The following is a 27875-nucleotide window of genomic DNA, read 5'->3' on the forward strand; positions in this document are numbered from 1 at the left end:
AAGGCCAACAGAATTTTTTGCAAATTATCTAGAATGCCAATATTTATCATTTGGGATCCACGTCAGGAAACAAACACCTGTTGCAGGGAAGTTGGGGCAATTTGCGGCATTTTTGTATGCAGAGACTACATTTTGGCTTTACCACTATCTGTGCCTTCTTTGATTAACACTGAATAAATTTCCAGACAGGCTGCTATGATCTTAACAGGTTTGTAAGGTTCATTTGATAGTGTTTGGGGAATTTAAGGGACAATCTTTTGAAGAATGATGACATTGTTCATGTGGAACCTAACTGATAAGTTTAAGAAGCTAGTAATTGTGAAGAAAACTGGGCAAAAATTCTGTTAGCGCCGTATAAAATGTCTTGTACAAGGACCATGGGAATTAAATATGAGAGACAAAGCATGTAAGTAGTGACTGTTTCCTCATTCCACCAATGAATGGAATACAACAGACAGTCAAAAACACTGATCCTAGTATTATCTGATACAGTAAAAGTAAAAGCAACCAAATTTTTCTTAAACTTATATTTTTTACAAATGTCCAAAGTGTAACTCCTGAAAAATGAAAATCAAGATAAAATGTTCAGGCAAGTGACAACTTGGTATGAAGCATACAAGTTGCCATTCTTCTCCATTTTATTTGGAAATGAAAAGTGAATGCCTTAACTTACTGTTCAGGAAAGAGTACCTGATGCCCCATATTTTACAGTGACACACATAGTATAGATGTCAGTGATTTCCCTCAAGTTGCCTTTTACGATAGTCACTAACCTGGTTGTTGCAAGCAAGTGACCGAGTTCCACGAATTCTTCAGCATTGTTTCGCACTGCCTCCGCCCATCCTTCAGAGCCCATCACCTTGGCAAGATTAGCCTTGAGGAAACACCCAGCAGTTTCCTTCAAATGTGGGCAGGAGTGGCGCAATGCGAGCAATGCAGTCGACATGACGTTTTCCACAGACAGATCTTCGACCAGCTGCAGTTCGCACTGTGCCTTCAAGTCGAGAATGCAATACTTGTCTGCAGCCACCAAGAGCTGTGGCGCCATACTGCAGAGCTGCGGAGTGCTATCCTTGTACATAAACAGCAGCAGCTGCTGCAGCACCTTCAGCTCAACATCTGTGACTACAATGCTACAGTTGCCGGTCTCCATCTCGTTGTGAGCGAGCATTGCAGCCAACACTGGGCTTTTGGCCACCAAGACAGACCTGTGTACTGCCAGCTGTGTTTCTCCCGCCACCAATGTTACGAGTGCCACATCCCTGGCTTCTAGGAGAGCACTGAAGTCACATGCTGGGGTTTTCGAATTCCCATTTATCTCCAACATCTTGGCTGAACCTGAAACACTAAACACAGAAAGATTATGCTGTTACTAGTCCTTAGAAAGTAAACCTCCAATAAATGAACTCATGTTAAAGAATCTGTAACACGCAGCTGTGGCTTATTAGTATCTTCTTGGGTTTCCAGTAGTTAGAATGTCACCAGTTTTTGGTCAAGTTCTTCTCAGCCATTGGACTTTTTCTTTTAGATCTGTCCTACAATGTAACTTGTATATCCGATTAACAAACAACACAATATTTATGTCCCATGTACCCTTTAATCTTGCTATGGCTGAACTAAATTCTAGTTTTTTTTTCAATGTTTTAATTCCAATCACTTTTTTATACACTGAGGAGACAATGCCATAGGACAGCAAGATGCACATATACAGATGGCAGCAGTATAATGTGTATCATGTACACAAGATATAACAGGGCAGCGCATGTGTGGAGCTGTCATTTCTACTCGAGTGATTTACACAAAAGGGATTCCAATGTGATTATGGTCACATGACAGGAATTAACAGACTTTTAATGCAGAATGGTAGTTGGAGCTAGACACTTGGCACATTTCATTTCAGAAATCGTCAGGGATTTCAGTATTCCGAGATCCGCAGTGTCAAAGAGCGTGCTGAGAATACCAAAATTCAGGCATTACCTCTCACCGTGAACAATGCAGTGTCTGATGGCCTTCAGTGCTGAAAGACTAGCAGCACTGCAGGAAATAACAGCAGAAATGAATGTGGGACATACGACGAATGTATCCGTTATAAAAGGGCAGTGAGATTTGGCATTAATGGGACGACGTCAGCTAGTAGCACATCACCTGTATCACTTCTCCCAGACTCATCATCGCATTGATTGGACCCTAGATGACTGGAAAACTGTGGCCTGGTGAGATAAGTCCCAATTTCAGTTGGTAAGAGCTGATGGTGGTGTTTGAGTGTGGTGGAGAACCATGAAGCCATGGATCCAAGTTGTCAACAAGGCACTGTGCAAGCTGCTGGTGTTTACCTGGGATCTGAGTCCCTTGGTCCAACTGAACCAACTATTGGCTGGAAATAGTTATGTTCGGCTACTTGGAGAACTTTTGCAGCCACTTGTGGAGTTCATGTTACGAAAATCGATGGGATTTTTATGGATAACAATGCACCATCATTATAAGCCACAATCAGTTGCGATTGCTTTGAAGAACATTCTGGACAATTCAAGTGAATGATCTGGCCTCCTAGATCACCCAACATGAATCCCATTGAAAATTTACAGGACACAACAGAGAGATCATTTCGTGCACGAAACGCTACACTAGCAACACTTTCACAATTACAGATGACTATAGAGACAGCACGGCTCCATATTTCTGCAGGGGACTTCCGATGACTTGTCGAGTCCATGCTGTGTTGATTTGTGCACCGTGCTGAGCAAAAGGAGGTCTGATACGATATTAGAAGGTATCCCATGACTTTTGTCACCTCAGTGTATTATGCCATACCAGAAATCATTCACAGTCATAGTGAGAGATACCCCGCAGAGAGCTATTTGTTGTCAGTTTTCTTCTAGCATTGCTGAATATAGAATAATACAGACATCAACAGAAATTAGAAAGAAAGCAACTCCCTCCTCAGCTATGATAAATAGTGGCAGTTTACCTTCTATTTGTAACTAATATTTATTTGACAATGGAAAGTCCATCTTAGAAAACCAACAATATTATGAAAAGGACAGACCGCTACTCACCATAAGCATGACACATTGAGTGGCAGACAGGTACAAAGTAAAGACTGTTCTTCGTGCCTCTCTGCAACTCAACATGCAAGTTCATGGTTAGGAGCAATCTATCCTTCTCATTATATTGTCAATATTTGTTTGACTATATTGATATTTTTCAAATAAAATAGTTACCTGTGTCATTTTTACAACACATACCTATTTTGAGCAGCCTTGCAAGGGACACTGCTACTTGGCAAGAAGCTAACAGAATTTTTCAATTTCTGAATGTAAATATTCATTTAATTGGTAGAAAGAGTGGCTAATGAGATATTATTCTTTTGAATGGGTAGGTATGCCCAACTTCTTGAGTTATGTTAGATGAGAGCTTGCTGGAAATCTCTCACCAGAGTTCACAGTTCCATTCAGAAAACTTGACAAGGAGGAAAAGTCAACATGGAAATTAGTTTTATGAGTTGTACTGTGATTGTGCAAATTACAGCAGAGACTAATTTTTATTCCCTTTGTCAGACTTTGCCAGAAAAGTTCCAGGGCTGGTATTGTTTATTTCTAAAACGGAAAAATGAGAGAATATAACATTTGAAATGTCACAGGAATCTGTACTGAGCCTACATAAATAGTATTCTAGAGGCTTTAAAGAGCAGTTCAGATACTGTTCTGGTAACAGCATGACATCACCAGCAACACCTTCCCTGGTCTCATGACCATATCAGTTGGATCCTAGATGACTAGAAAACCACGGCCTGGTCAGATGAGTACGATTTCAGTTGGTAAGAGCTGATACTAGGATTTGAGTGTGGCACAGACCCCAAGAAGCCATAGACCCAAGTTAACAACAAGGCAGTGTGCAAGCTGGTGGTGGCTCCATAATGGTGTGGGCTGCATTTACATGGGCCACAGAATGGAAATTGTTATGTTCGCCTACTTGGAGAACATTTCCAGCCATTCATGGACCTTATATTCCCAAACAAAGACAGAATTTTTATGGCTGACAATGCGCCACATCACAGGGCCACAATTGTTTGTGATTGGTTTGCAAAACATTCTGGACAATTTAAACCAATGATTTGGCCACCCATACAACCCAACATGAATCCCCTTGAACATTTACGGGACAAAACTGAGAGGTCAGAGCGTGCACAAAATCCTGCACCATCAACACTTTCGCAGTTATAGACGGTTATAGAAACAACATGGCTCAATATTTCTGCAGGGGACTTCCAACGACTTGTAGAGACCATGCCATGATGAGTTGCTGCACTACAACAAGCAAAAGGAGGTCCGACACGATACTGGAAGGTACCCCATTACAAATGTAAAGGACGATAAACACACAAGCACTGCTAACAACGTATTATGGTCAAGTTCATTCTTAAATGTCATATGGTATCCTGGTGTAAAAGGATAGAGGACTGGATAATACAGGTGCTAATGCAGTTTTGAATCTTTATTCTGCTTGCACAAGGTACTTTACCCCAGTTATTCTAGCACAGACACCCAAAATTTGGGACAGTGTTACACGGGAATTGATAGAGATAAAAGTAACTGACAATCTCATGAACCACAACATAGGGTGCCAGCTAAGCAGAGCCTGGGATCCTGCTCAGGAATTGTTAAAGGAGCAATGGGGACAGCTGCAGCACTCCATGAATAGAAGAACTGAAGGTGTGAATACAGAAAACGATCCCCAGACAGAATGCTAGGCTGTCCGGGCCAAAGATGAAACGTCTGGGAGTGGGTCTGACGTGTGCAGACTGCAGAGGGAACATCCAGAACCACAGCAGATTGAAAACGGAATGGCAACGCTCCATAACATTGCACTGAGCAGGAACAGACTGCAGGGAGAAAGCGTGGCAACCCAGACAGAACTCCAAATGCATCAGGCCGAAGATGGAACACTCAGGAGTGGGTCTAGTGGGCGCAGACCACAGAGGGAATGCCCAGAACTGCAGTGAATGGAAAACGGAACAGCAGCGCTCCAGCAGGTCACAGCGAGTGGGTGCAGATCGCAGATGGAATGCCTGCAACCGATTGTAAAGGGGGAAGGCCACAGACATAAATACTGGACTAGGTCCACTCGAGGAGCAGTCTTGGGTCACACCTGATGAAGGTTATGAGCTACGTTACCGAAATATCGTGCAAGAACGACACTGATATCCAGTTCAAATGGCTCTGAGCACTATGGGACTTAACTTCTGAGGTCATCAGTCCCTAGAACTTAAACCTAACTAACCTAAGGACATCACACACATCCATGCCCGAGGCAGGATTCGAACCTGTGACCGTAGCAGTCGAGCGGTGTAGTGCCCCCAGAATTTTACGAAAGTCTGGAGACACTTGTGTTCCAGCCGTTTCGAACACGTGTTATTTCAAAGCAGGGCGTAAGGATGAGCATGGGATACTGTAGCCATTTATTGTTTGTGCAGGCGAAACTGGAAGGAAGAAAATTCGTCAGCGCTGGCAAGTGTTCAGCGCAATCTGCCAAGAATAAACACACACAGCCCGGAAGCTCCGTGGCCGGTTGCAAAGAGTAATCTAGCTTTGTATTGTTGAAAAACAAATGGAGTGACTTGAGATAGTGACTGTTTTAGTAGACGTTGAACTGCTGTTGAGAGTACGTGGACTGGACGTGGATAGTCAGCCACAATAAAAGCTTATGTGTTAATTGTGTTCAAAAATATGTAATTAACTGATCTTGGGTGCCCGGTAATGTGTGGGCTTACATCATAAAGTTTAGTTGTTTTTTTGTACAAAGTGGAAATAAATATGTTCTCTTGCATTGAATGATATTCCGAGAGTAGCGTATTTTTTTTAAATAAGAAGAGAGAGAGAGAGAGAGAGAGAGAGAGCAAGAGGGTGAAAATTTCCCCCTCCTAGCAGTGAAATCTTTGGAGAAGTGTCCGGTGCTAGCAGAAGACATCAGCGCTGCAAGAAAGCAGAACCAGCATTCTTCAACAAGTAAGTTCCTCTATACACTTAAGCTGTATAGAGGGAACTTAACATTACACCGGGCCACCGCAAGAATGTGGCAAATGTAAAGAAAGGGTCAGAGGGGGAGAAAAAAAAAAGGAGTTTCCATAGCAACCGATAACAGCGAGGTTGAAGAGCGATTCCACGATACTTATCCAGAAATATTGTGTTGATAAATGGCGAAATGATTAAGGGAATCAAGAAAATCGCACAACACTGCAGTTAGTCTCAAATTCCGACACTACCGTCTACAAATGCTGACGCTGCTGCCGCCATACACCACCGCCGAAGTCGCATCAAACCAACGCCGACGCAGCCGTCCATCGACGCTGACGCCGCCGTACACCGCTGCTGATGCTGCCTTCCACCGACGCTGGGTGAGCTACTACTGACCTTTGATTGTTTGTGAAGTATGGGGTGTTGTGGAAATAAGCGAGTGTACTTTTAATGATAACTAGATTAAAGGCAAAACAAAACACAATGGAAAAGGAACATCAATCAGTAGAGTCTGTTGGGGCTATGGGAATTGAAAAACAGGAGCCAGATTTAGGCGAATTAATGAGGTTTATCAAAGTGCAGTTTGAATCACAAAATACAAAACTAGAGGCTCAAGTTAATATCCTAAGTAATCAGATGCAAGAATGGAAAAAAGAATTGTCCGATTCCCTGAGTGAACAGGGATTTAGAACAAAGAAATGAAGTCAATATAAAAGGGTTACTTCAAAAATTTGAATTTGATGCAGACTGTAAATGTAGTAATTTGGGAACACAATTTAACGAAAAATATGACTCTTTGAAAAATGTATGTAATGTTACATTTGATGTGGTCGAACAAGAACTAACTGCGTTAAAAACCAATGTGCAGAAACAAGATAAGTTGCTCCCCCTAGTACAGGTGCAAATTTCAGAGGTCAAATCATGGGTGGAAACCTTAGAACAGAACTTCAAAGAAAAGTTAATGACTCCAGAGCTTATAAGTTTGAATGACTTAGAAGAACAAGTAGAAGAATTAATAGGATGGAAGGTTGAAGAGAAACTAAGTGTTGATATCTCTTCGCCTATAGTAACTTCCGATTTAGATAACACCAAGAAAGTCTTAGAGCTTATGCAGGAGAAACTAGAGAAAGGCACAGTTCCCCAAAATATTATATTAAATAAGGACATGATAACTGATTTGCAATGGGGATCAAATTCAGGCTTGTGACAGTTTCCTAAATTCAAACCAGATGGGGAGGTACACCCCACCCATTTCTTAGAACGGTTTAATTAAGCCATACCTAAAAGTTGGGAGGATGCTAAGAAAATAGAGTTTGCGGTAGGGTATTTGGAGGCTAGAGCTTCAGAATGGGACACAGTAAATATTAAAAACTTCACATCCTGGGAAGATTTCCAGAGAAAGTTTAAGGAAAAATATTGGTCTTCAAGTGCACAAGAGAAGTTGATCTCAGATTTGTGGGATCCTAAATACTATAGTAGTGCCTGGGGCACAATGAGCAAGAATTTTGACTGGAATTTGACAAGGGTGAAATATTTAGATCGACCAATGGAAGAAGAGGGATTAGTTAGAATTTTAATATGATGTCTACCTACATTCTATGCAGTGGGTGGAAAACGGTGGAGGAACTGTTATCCTTTGTAGATGCACTCGATGCAATCAATAAAGACAGGAACGAGAACTTGCATGCGCAAGAAACTCCGAATTTTAGGAGGAATAATATGAATCATAATAACCAGTCAAAGCCTTATGAATCCAATCTTACCCGAGTCCACCGACCTAGCAGGAATGTAAATAGCGGGGGTTGCTCATGAGGACCGTTAACGTCCAACCTTGGTCCGGTAACTATGCAGGAATTCGTGCCCAGCAACAACTGTGGAACAGGGGGTAACACAGTTCCAACATTTGGAAATCGTCCCATGGTTGCTACCCATGAGGAAAACGTGGAGTGGTCTGGACCCAGGGCCGGGGACCAGGTCATCAAAATACACTGAGAGGCCTAAATAAGAGGGTACAGGTTTCCTTTATGCATAAAATACCTACCAAGAAGTGGCTACTGCTGGAGGAAACGGACAAAATAACTACGCCACCACAGCCTATTATAACAGGAGAGATAGAAAACCACAAAGTAGACATATTCATCGATTCTGGTAGTGAAGTATCACTTATATCTAAGGAATACTTTAATAAATTAAAAACTAAAAGTAATTTACCTGTTTTACCAGTAACTGGGGAATACATAGTTGGTATAACTGGAAAGAAGAGTAAGGTTGTTAAATACGAAACCTTGGCATGCTGCCGTATAAGTGATATGATGTTTCGACAACCTTTGCTAGTAGTGGAAGACATAAATAGAGACGTATTGTTTGGTTTAGACTGGTTAACCGATTTTAATGTTATACTAAATTTCGACGAGAACTGTATTTATGTGGGGGAACCTGAGAATAAACATTGCATTAAGTTTGTGACGGACAGCGATGTGTATAAACAAACATCTGGACACCAAAGATTACAATTAACCGCGTCAGCTCAGTTGTCTCCAGAGATAGAGTTAACTAATACTGCATGTCCACAAGACGACTTTCACAAAAAGGTAAGTGAATCTGAAGTGTTGAATATTGAACAGCAAATGGATTTAGTGAGAATTTTGTCTAAATACCATTCAGTATTTTCAGAGAATCTGGGTACCGTTTGCGATTATGTTGGCAAATTTAAGATTAAGGACGAGACTCCATTTTTTTGCAAACCATACCCTATACCTGTAAGCCTTAAAGAAGCGGTTAGGGATGAGATTAATAAAATGATTGACCAAGATATAATAGAAAGGAGTATGAGTGTCTACAATAATCCCTTAGTAGTAGTGAAAAAAGCTACAGGTGGAGTGAGATTGGTGCTACATGCACGCACTCTCAACCATCATATTGAAACCAAAAGAGATCGTCCGGTTAATATAGATGAATTATTAACTAAATTTAAGGATGCCCAGTATTTTAGCTCCGTTGATCTGACAGCTGGGTACTGGAAAATCCGGTTACATCCCGATTCAAAAAAGTATACTGCTTTTTTGTTCGACGGAAAATCTTACCACTTTAATGTACTACCTTTTGGACTAAATATATCAGTATCGGTATTTATACGAGCACTTGATAAGGCTATTGGATGAGAGTTATTGAAAGAACTAGTTACTTATGTGGATGACATCTGATTATTTCACCTACTTGGGAAGAACATTGTAGGACATTGGAAAAAACTTTGGAGCAATTTAAGGAAAAGGATATCACCTTAAAGTTAAGCAAATCTCACTTTGCGAGGCAGGAATTAAAGTTTTTAGGACACATCGTGGGAGTAAAAGGCATTAAACCAGACCCCGAGAGAATCGAGGCTATTAAAAGCTGTCCATCTCCTCGAAACGTTAAACAACTAAAAGGGTTTCTGGGAATGGCAGGTTATTATCGACGCTATGTGAAAAGCCAAGAAATGAACGACCCTAGACTATTAAGATTATTACGTAAAGGTATATCTTGGAATTGGGACCAAGGGACCCAAGAAGCCTTTGACAAACTAAAACAAGCTTTAGTAAATGCGCCCATCTTACAACATCCCGTAATGAATGAACCTTTTAAGATAGCAACTGATGCCTCACATTACAGTATTGCAGCAGAATTATTCCAAGGGGAATGGGGGATAGAAACATATGATCATAGATCTATAGTGTTTATTAGTTGAAGCTTAAATAAGCATGAACGAAATTATACTGCTACCGAGAAAGAATTGCTAGTGATAGTGTGGAGTATACAAAACTTCTGAACTTTGATATGGGGTTCAGAAATCTACATTTATACCGACCACCAGGCTTTGTCATTCCTAATGAGTAGTAGATCATTACACAGTAGACTAATGAGGTGGATGTTGTTTTTACAAGAATATGATATTAAAATACAATATATAAAAGGATCAGAGAATATAGTACCCGATGCTTTGTCGCGAGTACCTCAAAACATGAAAGATCTACAATGTACAGAAGGACCTGGGGTGGTTTTCGCGATCAATTTTATGACAACAGAATATTCAGCAAGGGAAGTACATGAGTTAGCCCAAATGATAACGGAAAATATTAAACATGACCTTCATTTTACAGAGATCTATGCCATGTGTATAAGAGAGTCATTACCGGTAAACAAAAGGGAACAGTGGAAGGTAACAAATCACAACTTGCTCTGGAGAAACAGCAAAGAGTCAAGCTATTGGCGGCTGTGTATACCACAAATAGCAGAGTCTAAATTAATACAGTACATTCATAGTGGATATGGAAACTTTGGAGTGAAAAAGTGTATAGCTCACATGAATAAGTTTTATTATTTTAAGCAATTAGGACGTAAGGTAACTACTACTATTAAAACGTGTGACATCTGTCAGATAGCTAAGGAGAATAATACCCATGTAAAGTATAAGATGTATCTGATTAATCCTAAAGCATTACATGGCCTCACAGCTGCCGATTTTTTTGGACCCATACCCAAAGGGAAGGGAGGGTTGGCTTATATATTAGTTCTTACAGAATGTTGGTCGAAATATGTAAGACTGTATCCTATTAAGAAGGCTAATGCGCAAACCCTGATCAAGTGTTTGCAAGAATATTTTATAGCTACAAGTAAACCAAGACGTTTTCTTTCTGTTAATGGACCTCAGTTTACCAGCCATGAAGTTAAGGAATTTTTAGCCTGGGAAAATACACGTCACATTTTAATATCCAACTATAATCCATCTTCGAACCCTTGTGAAAGAGTAATGAAAGAGATTGGTAGGGTGTGCAGCACTTATTGCCACGACACTCATACCTCATGGGCGGAAAGGATTAAAGATTTTGAGCTTATTTTAAACTAACTACCACATTTGTCTACAGGAATGACACCCGCAGAAGCCATTGGCAAGCCATTTATAGGAGAACCTCTAATTCAGTGTTTTACGTGGCCGTAGCAAAAAGCTACTGACCACCAAACAATTCAGGAAAGAGTTGGTAGAAACTTACATAGAAGCGCCCAACAAAGGGTAGATAAATACAATGCAACCGCAACTGACCCAGAATACCACATAGATGACTTAATATTAGTAAAACAACACCTTCGAAGTTCAGCACTGAAAAAAGAAACACACTAATTTTTTTCTGAAATACATAGGACCTTATTGTATTCAATCAATAGTACACCAAAAAACCTATATTTAGTAGATCCCGTGGCAGGAGAGGAAAAGGGAATGTATAATGTCAAGTATGTAAAACAATATGTACAAAACCCCCAGGGACGTTGACGTTCTGTGTCAACGGGTGAAGTGACGTCCACCGGTTCCTGATTTGGGTTCGGTGTTGCTTCCACATTAGTTTTCCTACATCGAACTCCCTTCAAATCTTCGACTATCCTGTAATCTATTTATAGCCCTTAAGCTATCCTATCATATTAGTATTAAAAGAGACCAATTATGACTACACAATTATGACTAATTTAAGGAGTCACAATAAACAGTAACCTCTAAGCATGAGATAAAACTAACAGGGTAACATTCTAACAGGAGATATAACATGATGGTACTGTTATGAAGAATGATAGCTAGATGACATAAACTGAACATGTGTATGAAATATAAAGTGAAGTGACTAACTGAATAACTATTTGATTATAGTGTATATAATTTCTATTTTTATAGAATGTTTTATATTTTTTGTGAAGTGTGATGTGGTTAGGAAGGGTTTATAGCTAATTTTGAAAGGGGTGGGTAGCATAGGCACAGACATGACCTACACACCATGCCCTTCATACAACCCTCGCAAACAAGTGTGACTGGTTCTTCATCACTTGCCATTCGATAGGAGTTGCTAAGATCTTTTCTTCGGGGACTTCAAAGGCGATGGTGAGAATGTCCATTCTGCAGGAGATGCTGAACATCATACCTCCTCCGGCTTCACACTTAAGTACCGGCGAAGTGGGGATCCTGGGGGAGGGGGGTTGGAAGGGTTTCCTGTCTTTGGGGCTGTCTTCTTTCTTTCTTCGATCTTAGCAACCAATTCTTTTATTTCCTTTCTTACTTCTCTTAAGAGCACCAATCTATCTTTCCCTCAGTCCACATTCATATACTTCTATCACTGAAGTCCATCTCTTTTCCGTGATTTCTAAAAATCTTCAACTAAGAACCTTAGTGGGCCGAAGAATCAGGACACGCGATCACACTTCCACACCCAAACAATTAAATACAAAGATGCGGAGAAGTAATACATAGGGAGATGTAACAACTGTCATAGATAAGGGGGGAGGTAGTGCTTAGGAACAGCTCGAGCACATGTGCTAAGTAATGACGGTTGCACATCGTAAGTTCTAAAGGAACAAGGGGGGACGAAGTGTATATCCACCTGTGTTCATAGCTATAGTAGTACAGATATTAAGCCGGAGGTATCGAGTCAAATAAGTTTCTGATGAATAATAGGATTGTGCAGACCGAATAGCCTGATGAAAAGAAATAAAGTTACAACCATGGACGAAACATATTTAGTTATTAAGGCTATATAAGTAAGCTGTAAGCAATGAACAAGCGAAGAATTTAAGTGGGTAAGCTGAAGGACTCAGGAGGAGGAAAGGAGAGGTAGATAGAAATTTTACCAGGAAATTTTAAATAAAATAGTATGCAGAGGAGTACAAAAGAGGCAAGACTAGGAATCATTGTTAGAGAAGATCGGGAGGGTGCATCGAATATAGAAGAAATGAGAGAAAGAGAGGCAGGTAGGCAGACCCAGAGGAGGGTGACCTATACTGTGCGGGCAGGGGCACCAAAAAGGGGATTGACTGGTACCATAGTTTAGTATAAATGGAAGGGGCGTACCTACCCAACGATGAGGAAGGAGATGTTTTCATAGTATCAACCCTTACGTAGATTGGAACCCAAAGGGAGAGGGTGGTATAGTGACCTGAGATTGTAGTGGAAGTTTCTTCTGGTAAATTTGAATTCTAAAATTTTTTTTAAATAGAAAAGACAAGTCCTGCGCGAGGAGATAGACAAAATAGAAAACCCCCAGTACCACAAATTTTTTTCAGACCTGGAAAACCAGTGGTTATCATTGCAACAGCTTTTTTTTTTTTTTTTTTTTAAAAAAAAAAAAAAAAGAAAGGCTCAGAATAATGTCTGAACTTTGAAACTGGTTAAGGGGAGGGATTTATTTTGGCTCAATCCTGGAAGCAAGAGTAGATAAATCTATTGGAAATAGCTAATACTTGTTGTACTATTAGTTTATTATACTACTATGTCTATGAAAGATATTACCAACAGCTTAATGAAATACCGGAGATGGAAGAGAGTTTTTGTACCTAATGTTTTTATGTAGTACAAAGTAACAAGATAAGCGTTAAGAAAAAAAATTATTAAAATATATGTTGTGTGCAAAATAACGAGTGTTCGAGCTAAGGGTAGGGATATGTAGTGCCTCCAGAATTTTATGAAAGTCTGCAGATCCTTGTGTTCCAGCCATTTCAAACACGCATTATGTTAAAGCAGGGCGTAAGGATGAACATGGGATAGTGCACCCATTTATTGTTTGTGCAGGCGAAACTGGAAGGGAGAAAATTCATCGGCACTGGCAAGTGTTTAGCACGACCTACCAAGAATAAACACATACAGCCCTCCTTTTCATTTTATTGGTTCTACAGAAGTATGATGTTACCTTTTATCCAGAAAAATGAATCTGTACAATTTCAACAATTTTCATGCAGTGTTCTGATATGCATAAGTCTGCTGAAATCCCATCTATCTTGTCATTTTCTTGAATGGATATTATTACTGATTTACCTGAGTATACAATGACACTGAATATGAGATGACCCACTTTCCTATAAGAGGCTCCCAGAGAAAAAAAAATTATTTTTTAACTTGTGATGACTAATCAAAACTACAAACTGTTTTATTAACATGAAGTACCTGCAAAAAGTTAATATTATATCCATTGAAAACTTACGCCATGCATTCATTGTCTGAATTTTAATCATATTAGGAAAGAAAAAGAAAGGGTTTCCTTTATTTTTGGACTTCCCTTTTCTACCTATTTTTTTTTTTTTTTTTTTTTTTTTTGCTTACTAAACCTGTAGTCTGTGATATCACTATTTTTAATAATAATAATAATAATAGTAATCATCATCATGATCCTAATAGCATGTCTGTGAAATTTCTATCTCCACTGTCACAAATATTTGGCTGTTTCTTCCAAATATGTTGCTATTTCTGTAGGCTGTCATTTTGATGGAACTTGAGGACACAGCACTCCATCTTCAGGCCACAAGTGGCCTACTGGGACAATCCGAATGCCATGTCATCATCAATGGAGGATGCGGATAGGAGGGGCGTGGGGTCAGCACACCGCTCTCCTGGTCGTGATGATGGTATTCTTGACCGAAGCCGCTACTATTCAGTCGAGTAGCTTTTCAATTGGCATCACGAGGCTGAGTGCACCCTGGAAAATAACAACAGCACACGGCGGCCTGGATGGTCACCCATCTAAGTGCCGACCACGCCCGACAGCGCTTAACTTCGGTGATCTCACGGGAACCGGTGTATCCACTGCGGCAAGGCCATTGCCGTTTTTCTCCCAATACATATTGGAATTCATTTCTATACTGATGTGAGAATAAATGATAATTAATTGAAACCCTCAGCTGCCAACAGGTGTCGATATACCTCGATGGGGACAGCTGAAAATGTGTGCCCTGACCGGGACTCGAACCCGGGATCTCCTGCTTACATGGCAGATGCTCTATCCATCTGAGCCACTGAGGACACAGATCAATAGTGCGACTGCAGGGACTTATCCCTTGCATGCTTCCTGTGAGACCCACATTCCCAATTGTCCACAATCTACATACGTAATGTTTGTAGTAGATATTTCCCATCCACTCATTAATCACACACACTAAGGTGTCGATTCCTGTAAGAGTTTGGGCAACCTGTGCGCATTCGCACAGACGGAGCTTAATGGCTGGGTAGCCTTTAACTATATATATTAAGATAGTAACTGTTCTCGAAAGAACAGATATCATTGATGACCGTGCAGCTTCTCTAGGATAAATGATAATTAATTGAAACCTCAGCTGCCAAAAGGTGTTGTTGATATACCTCGATGGCTCAGATGGATGGAGCATCTGCCATGTAAGCAGGAGAACACTTACTGTCTTCATATGACGTGAGAATGTTACAATGTCTCTTGCTTCCAAACATACTGCCTGCCCGCCACTCTCTCATTGTCAGTGTTGAACCATCTGGTACACCCCTTTTCATTCCCATCATACTCCAAGGCAAGCATTGACAGCATGGCAACAAGAAAATGTAAGCGCACCACTGGCCCCTATCTAGTCTTCTAGTGTCTCACAGAAATGAGTACTGTTGTTAAGCATTTGTCCAATTTTAAAGTCAGTTCAGTTTGAACTCCAAAGGGATTTAGGCAAATTGCACTTTAAATGTGGCAGATGTTCATAAAATGCCAAAGTACATTGTACAGATTACCGCTGTTGGCAACACAATGAAATTTGCTGCATGCTCACCACTCCCTTCTCCACAATCATTATAGCTCTCAGCCATGCTAGTGTCACTGTTCCCCTTCCGATCCTTCCGTAGTGTTGAACTTGAGTAAATGTGAAAAACAGACTGCATATCATGATCGTGGTATCGTGAAAAATTCGTCACGTGACCACAACACCACACAGTTTTTATTTGTTCCTGTCCTTTTTCCATGTTCTGAAAATGGTGCATTTTTGGTATCTTTGATCACCAGTATTAGCTTTCAATGACATTGCACAATGTTCATCTTATCATATTCATAATGTCTACCACATTTAGCAAGCAGATGCCTTTTAATAATACCACACCTAAAATCATTATTTAGCAAATTTCATAAAGCTGTAAATACTGCATCCCATTCGTCCGGAAGTCCATGTTGAATAGTAATTGCTAGAACCTCCATCTTCAGTTTTGTCACCATTGTTTGTTAGATCTGCTACAGTGTTGTTTATTAGTCCCAGATAACTTTCCATAGATTTACAAGTGTTCATTTTTAGTAAATTTCAATTGCACAATGCAGAATTTGCTACCCTTTGGGGTGCATAAGGTTGAAGTTCTTCACATACTATTTTTGGATTTGCAAAGTTTCATACACATATTTGCTGTTCATTGCATATAGGGAGTGAAATTTTTGCTAGCCCCTTACCTTGACGTGACACACACACACACACATATATATATATATATATATATATATATATATATATATATATATATATATATATATATATCACGTGGGTCTGCTTGTGCCTGTATATGTGTGGATGGATATGTGTGTGTGTGCGAGTGTATACCCGTCCTTTTTTCCCCCTAAGGTAAGTCTTTCCGCTCCGGGGATTGGAATGACTCCTTACCCTCTCCATTAAAACCCACATCCTTTTGTCTTTCCCTCTCCTTCCCTCTTTCCTGATGAGGCAACAGTTTGTTGCGAAAGCTTGAATTTGTGTGTATGTTTGTGTTTGTTTGTGTTTCTGTCGACCTGCCAGCACTTTCATTTGGTAAGTCACATCATCTTTGTTTTTAGTTATATTTTTCCTACGTGGAATGTTTCCCTCTATTGTAACTATATATATATATATATATATATATATATATATATAAAAAAAACAAAGATGAGCTGACTTACCGAACGAAAGCGCTGGCAGGTCGATAGACACACAAACAAACACAAACATACACACAAAATTCAAGCTTTCGCAACAAACTGTTGCCTCATCAGGAAAGAGGGAAGGAGAGGGGAAGACGAAAGGAAGTGGGTTTTAAGGGAGAGGGTAAGGAGTCATTCCAATCCCGGGAGCGGAAAGACTTACCTTAGGGGGAAAAAAGGACAGGTATACACTCGCACTCACGCACATATCCATCCACACATACAGACACAAGCAGACATATTTAAAAGACATAGAGTTTGGGCAGAGATGTCAGTTGAGGCAGAAGTGTAGAGGCAAAGAAGTTGTTGAAAGACAGGTGAGGTATGAGTGGCGGCAACTTGAAATTAGCGGAGATTGAGGCCTGGCGGATGACGAGAAGAGAGGATATACTGAAGGGCAAGTTCCCATCTCCGGAGTTCGGATAGGTTGGTGTTGGTGGGAAGTATCCAGATAACCCGGACGGTGTAACACTGTGCCAAGATGTGCTGGCTGTGCACCAAGGCATGTTTAGCCACAGGGTGATCCTCATTACCAACAAACACTGTCTGCCTGTGTCCATTCATGCGAATGGACAGTTTGCTGCTGGTCATTCCCACATAGAATGCATCACAGTGTAGGCAGGTCAGTTGGTAAATCACGTGGGTGCTTTCACACGTGGCTCTGCCTTTGATCGTGTACGCCTTCCGGATTACAGGACTGGAGTAGGTGGTGGTGGGAGGGTGCATGGGACAGGTTTTGCATCGGGGGCGGTTACAAGGATAGGGGCCAGAGGGTAGGGAAGGTGGTTTGGGGATTTCATAGGGATGAACTAACAGGTTACGAAGGTTAGGTGGGCGGCGGAAAGACACTTTTGGCGGAGTGGGGAGGATTTCATGAAGGATGGATCTCATTTCAGGGCAGGATTTGAGGAAGTCGTATCCCTGCTGGAGAGCCACATTCAGAGTCTGGTCCAGTCTGGGAAAGTATCCTGTCACAAGTGGGGCACTTTTGTGGTTCTTCTGTGGGGGATTCTGGGTTTGAGGGGATGAGGAAATGGCTCTGGTTATTTGCTTCTGTACCAGGTCGGGAGGGTAGTTGCGGGATGCGAAAGCTGTTGTCAGGTTGTTAGTGTAATGATTCAGGGATTCCGGACTGGAGCAGATTCGTTTGCCACAAAGACCTAGGCTGTAGGGAAGGGACCGTTTGATGTGGAATGGGTGGCAGCTGTCATAATGGAGGTACTGTTGCTTGTTGGTGGGTTTGATGTGGACGGACGTGTGAAGTTGGCCATTGGACAGGTGGAGGTCAACGTCAAGGAAAGTGGCATGGGATTTGGAGTAGGACCAGGTGAATCTGATGGAACCAAAGGAGTTGAGGTTGGAGAGGAAATTCTGGAGTTCTTCTTCACAGTGAGTCCAGATCATGAAGATGTCATCAATAAATCTGTACCAAACTTTGGGTTGGCAGACTTGGGTAACCAAGAAGGCTTCCTCTAAGCGACCCATGAATAGGTTGGCGTACGAGGGGGCCATCCTGGTACCCATGGCTGTTCCCTTTAATTGTTGGTATGTCTGGCCTTCAAAAGTGAAGAAGTTGTGGGTCAGGATGAATCTGGCTAAGGTGATGAGGAAAGAGGTTTTAGGTAGGGTGGCAGGTGATCGGCGTGAAAGGAAATGCTCCATCGCAGCGAGGCCCTGGACGTGCGGAATATTTGTGTATAAGGACGTGGCATTAATGGTTACAAGGATGGTTTCCGGGGGTAACAGATTGGGTAAGGATTCCAGGCGTTCAAGGAAGTGGTTGGTGTCTTTGATGAAGGATGGGAGACTGCATGTAATGGGTTGAAGGTGTTGATCTACGTAGGCAGAGATACGTTCTGTGGGGGCTTGGTATCCAGCTACAATGGGGCGGCCGGGATGATTGGGTTTGTGGATTTTAGGAAGAAGGTAGAAGGTAGGGGTGCGGGGTGTCGGTGGGGTCAGGAGGTTAATGGAGTCAGGTGAAAGGTTTTGCAGGGGGCCTAAGGTTCTGAGGATTCCTTGAAGCTCCGCCTGGACATCGGGGATGGGGTTACCTTGGCAAACTTTGTATGTGGTGTCGTCTGAAAGCTGACACAGTCCCTCAGCCACATACTCCCGACAATCAAGTACCACGGTCGTGGAACCCTTGTCCGCCGGAAGAATGACGATGGATCGGTCAGCCTTCAGATCACGGATAGCCTGGGCTTCAGCAGTGGTGATGTTGGGTGTAGGATTAAGGTTTTTTAAGAAGGATTGAGATGCAAGGCTGGAAGTCAGAAATTCCTGGAAGGTTTGGAGAGGGTGATTTTGAGGAAGAGGAGGTGGGTCCCGCTGTGACTGAGGACGGAACTGTTCCAAGCAGGGTTCAATTTGGATGGTGTCTTGGGGAGACGGATCATTAGGAGTAGGATTAGGATCATTTTTCTTCGTGGCAAAGTGATACTTTCAGCAGAGAGTACGAGTGTAGGACAGTAAATCTTTGACGAGGGCTGTCTGGTTGAATCTGGGAGTGGGGCTGAAGGTGAGGCCTTTGGATAGGACAGAGGTTTCGGATTGGGAGAGAGGTTTGGAGGAAAGGTTAACTACTGAATTAGGGTGTTGTGGTGCCAGATTGTGTTGATCGGAATTTTGAGGTTTTGGAGGGAGTGGAGCTGGAAGTGGGAGATTGAGTAGATGGGAGAGACTGGGTTTGTGTGCAATGAGAGGAGGTTGAGGTTTGCTGGAAAGGTTGTGAAGGGTGAGTGAGTTGCCTTTCTGGAGGTGGGAAACCAGGAGATTGGATAGTTTTTTGAGGTGGAGGGTGGCATGCTGTTCTAATTTACGGTTGGCCTGTAGGAGGATGCTCTGAACAGCCGGTGTGGATGTGGGAGAGGAAAGATTAAGGACTTTTATTAAGGATAGGAGTTGACGGGTGTGTTCATTGGCTGAGTTGATGTGTAGGTGAAGGATTAGGTGGGTGAGGGCAATGGATTGTTCAGTTTGGAACTGGTATAGGGACTGATGGAAGGAAGGGTTGCAGCCAGAGATGGGAACTTTAAGTGTGAGGCCTTTGGGGGTGATGCCAAATGTCAGACAAGCCTGAGAAAATAGAATATGGGAGCGTAATCTGGCTAGGGCGAAGGCATGTTTGCGGAGGGAATGTAAATAAAACTTAAAGGGGTCGTTGTGTGGGTGTTGTGAGGGTGACATGGTATTAGAAGGTGGAAAGTGTAACATGAGGTGAAATGAAAATGAAAATAAAAATATATGGGGAGAGATGAAGGTGAGCCGGAAAGTAACTGGAGATCTGGAATGAAAAAAGGCGAAAAGGTGTTGGGTACAGCTGGGCTATGTTGGACTTGGGTTGATAGACAACGATGTGCATAAAGGTTAGGTGGTTGTGTTGCCGCCAAAACATGTTAAAGGACGGAGAAATTCGGGAAAATTTCGAAAAAACTGCGCGTAGTATATTAAAAGGAGTGGTATTGTGGTGGCAGATTATGAAAATGAGGCTAACAATTGTTAGGAGTGGTATTGTGGTGGCAGATTATGAAAATGAGGCTAACAATTGCTAGGAGTGGTATTGGGTGGCAGATTATGAAAATGAGGCTAAACAGATCTCCAGTTACTTTCCGGTTCACCTTCATCTCTCCCCATATATTTTTATTTTCATTTTCATTTCACCTCATGTCTAATACCAAGTCACCCTCACAACACCCCCACAACGACCCCTTTAAGTTTTATTTACATTCCCTCCGCAAACATGCCTTCGCCCTAGCCAGATTACACTCCCATATTCTATTTTCTCAGGCTTGTCTGACATTTGGCATCACCCCCAAAGGCCTCACACTTAAAGTTCCCATCTCTGGCTGCAACCCTTCCTTCCATCAGTCCCTATACCAGTTCCAAACTGAACAATCCATTGCCCTCACCCACCTAATCCTTCACCTACACATCAACTCAGCCAATGAACACACCCGTCAACTCCTATCCTTAATAAAAGTCCTTAATCTTTCCTCTCCCACATCCACACCGGCTGTTCAGAGCATCCTCCTACAGGCCAACCGTAAATTAGAACAGCATGCCACCCTCCACCTCAAAAAACTATCCAATCTCCTGGTTTCCCACCTCCAGAAAGGCAACTCACTCACCCTTCACAACCTTTCCAGCAAACCTCAACCTCCTCTCATTGCACACAAACCCAGTCTCTCCCATCTACTCAATCTCCCACTTCCAGCTCCACTCCCTCCAAAAACCTCAAAATTCCGATCAACACAATCTGGCACCACAACACCCTAATTCAGTAGTTAACCTTTCCTCCAAACCTCTCTCCCAATCCGAAACCTCTGTCCTATCCAAAGGCCTCACCTTCAGCCCCACTCCCAGATTCAACCAGACAGCCCTCGTCAAAGATTTACTGTCCTACACTCGTACTCTCTGCTGGAAGTATCACTTTGCCACGAAGAAAAATGATCCTAATCCTACTCCTAATGATCCGACTCCCCAAGACACCATCCAAATTGAACCCTGCTTGGAACAGTTCCGTCTTCCGTCACAGCGGGACCCACCTCCTCTTCCTCAAAATCACCCTCTCCAAACCTTCCAGGAATTTCTGACTTCCAGCCTTGCATCTCAATCCTTCTTAAAAAACCTTAATCCTACACCCAACATCACCACTGCTGAAGCCCAGGCTATCCGTGATCTGAAGGCTGACCGATCCATCGTCATTCTTCCGGCGGACAAGGGTTCCACGACCGTGGTACTTGATTGTCGGGAGTATGTGGCTGAGGGACTGTGTCAGCTTTCAGACGACACCACATACAAAGTTTGCCAAGGTAACCCCATCCCCGATGTCCAGGCGGAGCTTCAAGGAATCCTCAGAACCTTAGGCCCCCTGCAAAACCTTTCACCTGACTCCATTAACCTCCTGACCCCACCGACACCCCGCACCCCTACCTTCTACCTTCTTCCTAAAATCCACAAACCCAATCATCCCGGCCGCCCCATTGTAGCTGGATACCAAGCCCCCACAGAACGTATCTCTGCCTACGTAGATCAACACCTTCAACCCATTACATGCAGTCTCCCATCCTTCATCAAAGACACCAACCACTTCCTTGAACGCCTGGAATCCTTACCCAATCTGTTACCCCCGGAAACCATCCTTGTAACCATTAATGCCACGTCCTTATACACAAATATTCCGCACGTCCAGGGCCTCGCTGCGATGGAGCATTTCCTTTCACGCCGATCACCTGCCACCCTACCTAAAACCTCTTTCCTCATCACCTTAGCCAGATTCATCCTGACCCACAACTTCTTCACTTTTGAAGGCCAGACATACCAACAATTAAAGGGAACAGCCATGGGTACCAGGATGGCCCCCTCGTACGCCAACCTATTCATGGGTCGCTTAGAGGAAGCCTTCTTGGTTACCCAAGTCTGCCAACCCAAAGTTTGGTACAGATTTATTGATGACATCTTCATGATCTGGACTCACTGTGAAGAAGAACTCCAGAATTTCCTCTCCAACCTCAACTCCTTTGGTTCCATCAGATTCATCTGGTCCTACTCCAAATCCCATGCCACTTTCCTTGACGTTGACCTCCACCTGTCCAATGGCCAACTTCACACGTCCGTCCACATCAAACCCACCAACAAGCAACAGTACCTCCATTATGACAGCTGCCACCCATTCCACATCAAACGGTCCCTTCCCTACAGCCTAGGTCTTTGTGGCAAACGAATCTGCTCCAGTCCGGAATCCCTGAATCATTACACTAACAACCTGACAACAGCTTTCGCATCCCGCAACTACCCTCCCGACCTGGTACAGAAGCAAATAACCAGAGCCATTTCCTCATCCCCTCAAACCCAGAATCCCCCACAGAAGAACCACAAAAGTGCCCCACTTGTGACAGGATACTTTCCCGGACTCGACCAGACTCTGAATGTGGCTCTCCAGCAGGGATACGACTTCCTCAAATCCTGCCCTGGAATGAGATCCATCCTTCATGAAATCTTCCCCACTCCGCCAAGAGTGTCTTTCCGCCGTCCACCTAACCTTCGTAACCTGTTAGTTCATCTCTATGAAATCCCCAAACCACCTTCCCTACCCTCTGGCTCCTATCCTTGTAACCGCCCCCGATGCAAAACCTGTCCCATGCACCCTCCCACCACCACCTACTCCAGTCCTGTAACCCGGAAGGTGTACACGATCAAAGGCAGAGCCACGTGTGAAAGCACCCACGTGATTTACCAACTGACCTGCCTACACTGTGATGCATTCTATGTGGGAATGACCAGCAACAAACTGTCCATTCGCATGAATGGACACAGGCAGGCAGTGTTTGTTGGTAATGAGGATCACCCTGTGGCTAAACATGCCTTGGTGCACAGCCAGCACATCTTGGCACAGTGTTACACCGTCCGGGTTATCTGGATACTTCCCACCAACACCAACCTATCCGAACTCCGGAGATGGGAACTTGCCCTTCAGTATATCCTCTCTTCTCGTCATCCGCCAGGCCTCAATCTCCACTAATTTCAAGTTGCCGCCACTCATACCTCACCTGTCTTTCAACAACTTCTTTGCCTCTACACTTCTGCCTCGACTGACATCTCTGCCCAAACTCTTTGTCTTTTAAATATGTCTGCTTGTGTCTGTATGTGTGGATGGATATGTGCGTGAGTGCGAGTGTATACCTGTCCTTTTTTCCCCCTAAGGTAAGTCTTTCCACTCCCGGGACTGGAATGACTCCTTACCGTCTCCCTTAAAACCCACTTCCTTTCGTCTTCCCCTCTCCTTCCCTCTTTCCTGATGAGGCAACAGTTTGTTGCGAAAGCTTGAATTTTGTGTGTATGTTTGTGTGTCTATCGACCTGCCAGCGCTTTCGTTCGGTAAGTCACCTCATCTTTGTTTTTTTATATATAATTTTTCCCACGTGGAATGTTTCCCTCTATTTTTTTATATATATATCTCAACAAATGATCCATCTTCACCAGATTCTGTTCTGTCAGTCTCAAATATACTTCATGAATCAGAATATATCACATCATTTCCATTTAGTACGACCAGGAAACAAAATTAACACCATTTAGTCCCTCAATGCTGTATTTGTTCCCTGTCATATTTGTATATTTCACAAATCATCCGTGTGTCCTTAAAAGAACATGTTTTTTTCCCATCAAATTCAGGACCACAGATGGGTGTCATCTAATATCTTACAAATGTGATGCACAAAAATACACTGTTGCTATCGATAAACGTCTCGTCTTTCCCACTACACTTTTTAATGTAACATAAGTTTTCCGACTCTTTATCATCCTTTTTAAACAACAGCAATGTCAAACATAGCCCAATCACAAAAACAGTTGAAGTAGTGGGCAGTTATCCACTTGTCAGTCGAGGGAGCTAATAACTTATGAGAGTATTGTGGGTGAACTGTGTAGTACTGCCAATGGACACATAGAAAGTAAAAGTGAACTGATAGTTCTGGATGTTAAAAAGAAAGGGCAGGCTATTGAGACTCCAAGAAGAGAGGGGACGTTAGGTGAAGACGAAGGGGACGATGTTAGACTAACTAACAAAGCAAATTACATAAATTGAAGGTGGAGGGGGGAGAATGAAAAGGAAAGAAAAAAGAAGGAACTATTGATGTCAGTCGCATTGGGACTTTATCTATGAGGAACCAATGGCAGTGAGTGAAAAATGTGAGCTGGACTGGGATTCGAACCTGGGATCTCCTGCTTACTAGGCAGCTGCATGAACTGCTACACCATCTGGACACAGTGTTTATTGCAGTTGTGTGAACATTCATATAACAAATCAAAGAAGCAATTGTGTACATTTTATTTTACTGATGTTTTTGTTAGAAAGTAAGAATTACCTGAGCATGGCCAGTACTAGACTCTCACTTTTATAACGCTCAGCCACATCCGAGGGTGTCTCACCCAAATTGTTTCTAGCACCCTTATCTGCACCCACAGTCAGCAGCACCTTTACGATATCGTATTTGCCCAATTGTGCCGCCAAGTGCAGTGGCGTGTCCCCGTACAAGTCAGCAGCATTCACATTACCAGAGACCCCCACCAGCTGACGAGCCACATCTGTGTTGCCCCTCTGTATGGCTGCATGCAGAGGCGTACGGTGCCACTTGTCCCTCGCACTGACAAGCGCACCAGCCTCCAGCAGGCACGATGCAATTCCCGTGGTAGCTGCACTGTGCAGGGCACTCCTCCCGCTCGCATCCCGTGCCCCCACGTATGCTCCTGTGGCTAGCAGATCTTCGACCTCCTTTGGCCCCTTGTTTTCAACTGCCTGGAGTAGTTTTCTGTCCATCTCCTCCTGACAAGTGTTTCTGTAAAAAAGAAGTTAATATCTGACACTCCACTGTAAATACACATGCATATTACAGGTACTATTGCAAGAGTAAACACTGATCAGCCAGAACATTACAACCACTGACCTACTGTAGATGTAACCTCGTGCGGGCAATAGCAGCGGCACCTAGTGAGGAATGACTGCTAGTCCGACACACTCACGGAGCATACAGTATCAGTGAATGTGCTTTCCTTGTGTAGAATAGGGAAGGTGCGTGATATACCCGAGTGACTTAAGGTGGAGTGTGATGGCCCAGAGGCTCGGACGAGTATTTCGAAAACAGTACGACTTGTCAGGTGTTTGAGGAGTGCCATGATGAGTATTTTCAACATGTGGAGAAACAAAGGCGAAACCAAGTCCAGATGTCTTGTTTGGGCAGCCACCTTTCATTACAGATGTCAGATGCTGCAGACTGGACAGATTGGTGAAACAGGACAGGTAGCGAACTGTGGCAAAACTAAGCGCGATGGGGATATTACAAGTGTGTCTGAACAAGTACTACACCGAATGCTCCTAACGATGGGTTCTGTAGCTGACAATCTGTGCACGAGCCACATTAACACCGCGACATCGGCAATTACAAATGAAATGCGCACGTGACCATCAGCAGTGGACACTGGCACAGTGGCAGTGTTGCACGATCTGATGAATCTTGATACCTTTTTCATCATGCCAATGGGAGGGCATGAATCTTTCTTCTTCTAGGGGAACAGCTCCTTGACACCCGAACTGCAGGATGGAGGCAAGCCAGTGGTGGCTGTATTACGATCTGAGTAACATTCACATGGGAATCCATGGTCCTGTTGACCTCATCAAGGCACCACGATGGCTAAGGAGTATCTTCACTGGTTGCAGACCATGTACACCTCTTCATGATGATCGTGTTTCCCGACAGCAGTGGCAGTTTTCAACAAGATAATACACCATGTCATAAAGCGAAGAGTGTGATGGAGAGGTCTGAGGAACACGGTGGTGAGATCCAATTAATGTGCTGACCCCCATCTCACCAGATTTGAACCAGACTGAACACATCTGGGATGTGATTGAACATGGCATCATAGCTCATTGCACCCCTCTCTGGAGTTTACAGGAATCAGGTCACTTGTGTAGTGTGGTGCCAGCACCCTCCAGTGACTTACCAAAGCCTTATTACTTGCTTGCCAAAAATGGATCACCGCTGCTATCCGTGCCGAAGGTGCATATATCGGGTGTTAGGTAGGTGGTCATAATGTTCTGGTGGATCAGTGTATTCTAATTTTGAATATGTTAAATATGGTGTGCCACAATGATCAGTGCTTGGCATATAACTTATTTCATATGAAAATAATATATCCAAAATAATAGGTGGAAATGCTGTCATGTAAGCAGATGATAACTCATTTGCCATCAGCAGTGCTTCGAAAGGCAACTTACAAAAGAGAAGGTCTCTAAATATGAACAAATGGAAACAATTACTTCAGTGAAAGTAATACATTATCAATACTCAGAAAATGATGAAATGAAAGTACATGCAAACGAAGCACATAGCTTTAACAATATTACTTCAAGCTTAGAGGCTCAGATCTAAAAGAGTGCAAGTTATAAATTGCTGGGCGTAATGGGGGATAGGTCAATGACATGGGAGAATGTTATAACAAAATGAAATGTACCAATATTTGATTGTTATAATATGAAAGACAGGAAGTGTTGACCTGAGATATCAGGCTGCCACATTCACAGGCTTACATAAATTTGTAACATTCTTATTCCATTTATATGTTAATTTTAAAACTCAACTGATTGTGTTGCTTCATATTTGGTTATCGATTTCATTTCAGTTTTATCAAGTACAAAAACATCTGCTCTGGTTCAACTGCTGTTAATTGATACTTAAAGAATACATAAACAATTATATGTAATTGATGAAGAATGCAGTAAGAAATGATGGGTATTATGAATTGCCAAATTCAAAAGTTAATGAGGCATTTCGGCCTGACTAGATCAGAAAAAGGAACTGAAAGAATTTTTATTTGAATATCAAGATGTGTTTAGTGAGAAGACTGCAAGAATGAGGAACTGAGAGTGTAAATTAAAGTTGAAACCTCCTGAGCCATTTTTCATAAAACCTTACTCTATTCAAATTTGAAAAATAGGAATTGTTGAGGGGGAACTACAAAAAATGAACAGCTAGGGGTGGGAGCATAGAAAGGGGATGTAGTGAATACAATAACCTTAGACAAGAGTAAGTTTGCAGTGACAATATTGAAGTTTCTGGGACACAGCTTAACAAAGAAGGGAGTTTTGCCCTATGAGGAGAAACCTCGGTCACAGCAAAATTTCTTCTTTTATAAAAAGAGTTTAAGTCATTCATTGTGTTAATTAACTTCTACAGAAAATATGTAAAAACACAAGCCCTTAATGCACCATGTTTAACCCTTTGTGCATCACATTTGGAAAAAAAATTGGGGAAAATTTTTTTGTGATGAATATTTACTGTATATGTTCCACATACGCCATATCCATTGCAAAAGTTCTTTTGAAGCTATTGGTTAATAAATAAAACAATGATTCCAAATGGCATCATTAGAAATTACATAATAATTACTCAAAAAGATGCATACATAACTGTATTGTAAACTTACCGTATTTCTTTCCCTTGCCCTTGAGGAACTAAGTACAGTTGGTTCCATAACCAAGAATTTCAGTATACACAAAATTAAACTAAACACAACAGTTATTGTTCACTCACAAATGCAGTAGCACAACTCACGACACTTTTCTGTTCTGCAC

At 42.4% G+C, this 27875-nt stretch overlaps 1 protein-coding gene and 1 pseudogene across 1 annotated transcript in view; both read right to left on the reverse strand.

Moving 5' to 3' along the window:
- The window catches only part of LOC124550960 (poly [ADP-ribose] polymerase tankyrase-1-like), a 111279-nt gene that overhangs the window by 56613 nt on the left and 26791 nt on the right, over positions 1-27875 (reverse strand). The window contains exons 3-4 of the mRNA XM_047125775.1: positions 24613-25083; positions 774-1346 (exon numbers count right to left, since the gene is read on the reverse strand). Of these exons, the coding sequence (XP_046981731.1) occupies positions 774-1346; positions 24613-25083 (1044 nt within the window). The remainder of the gene's footprint in view (positions 1-773; positions 1347-24612; positions 25084-27875) is intronic.
- On the reverse strand, positions 14506-14623 carry LOC124551439 (annotated as a pseudogene).

This window comes from Schistocerca americana, chromosome 9, assembly GCF_021461395.2.
Source record: "Schistocerca americana isolate TAMUIC-IGC-003095 chromosome 9, iqSchAmer2.1, whole genome shotgun sequence".
NCBI lineage: Eukaryota > Metazoa > Arthropoda > Insecta > Orthoptera > Acrididae > Schistocerca > Schistocerca americana.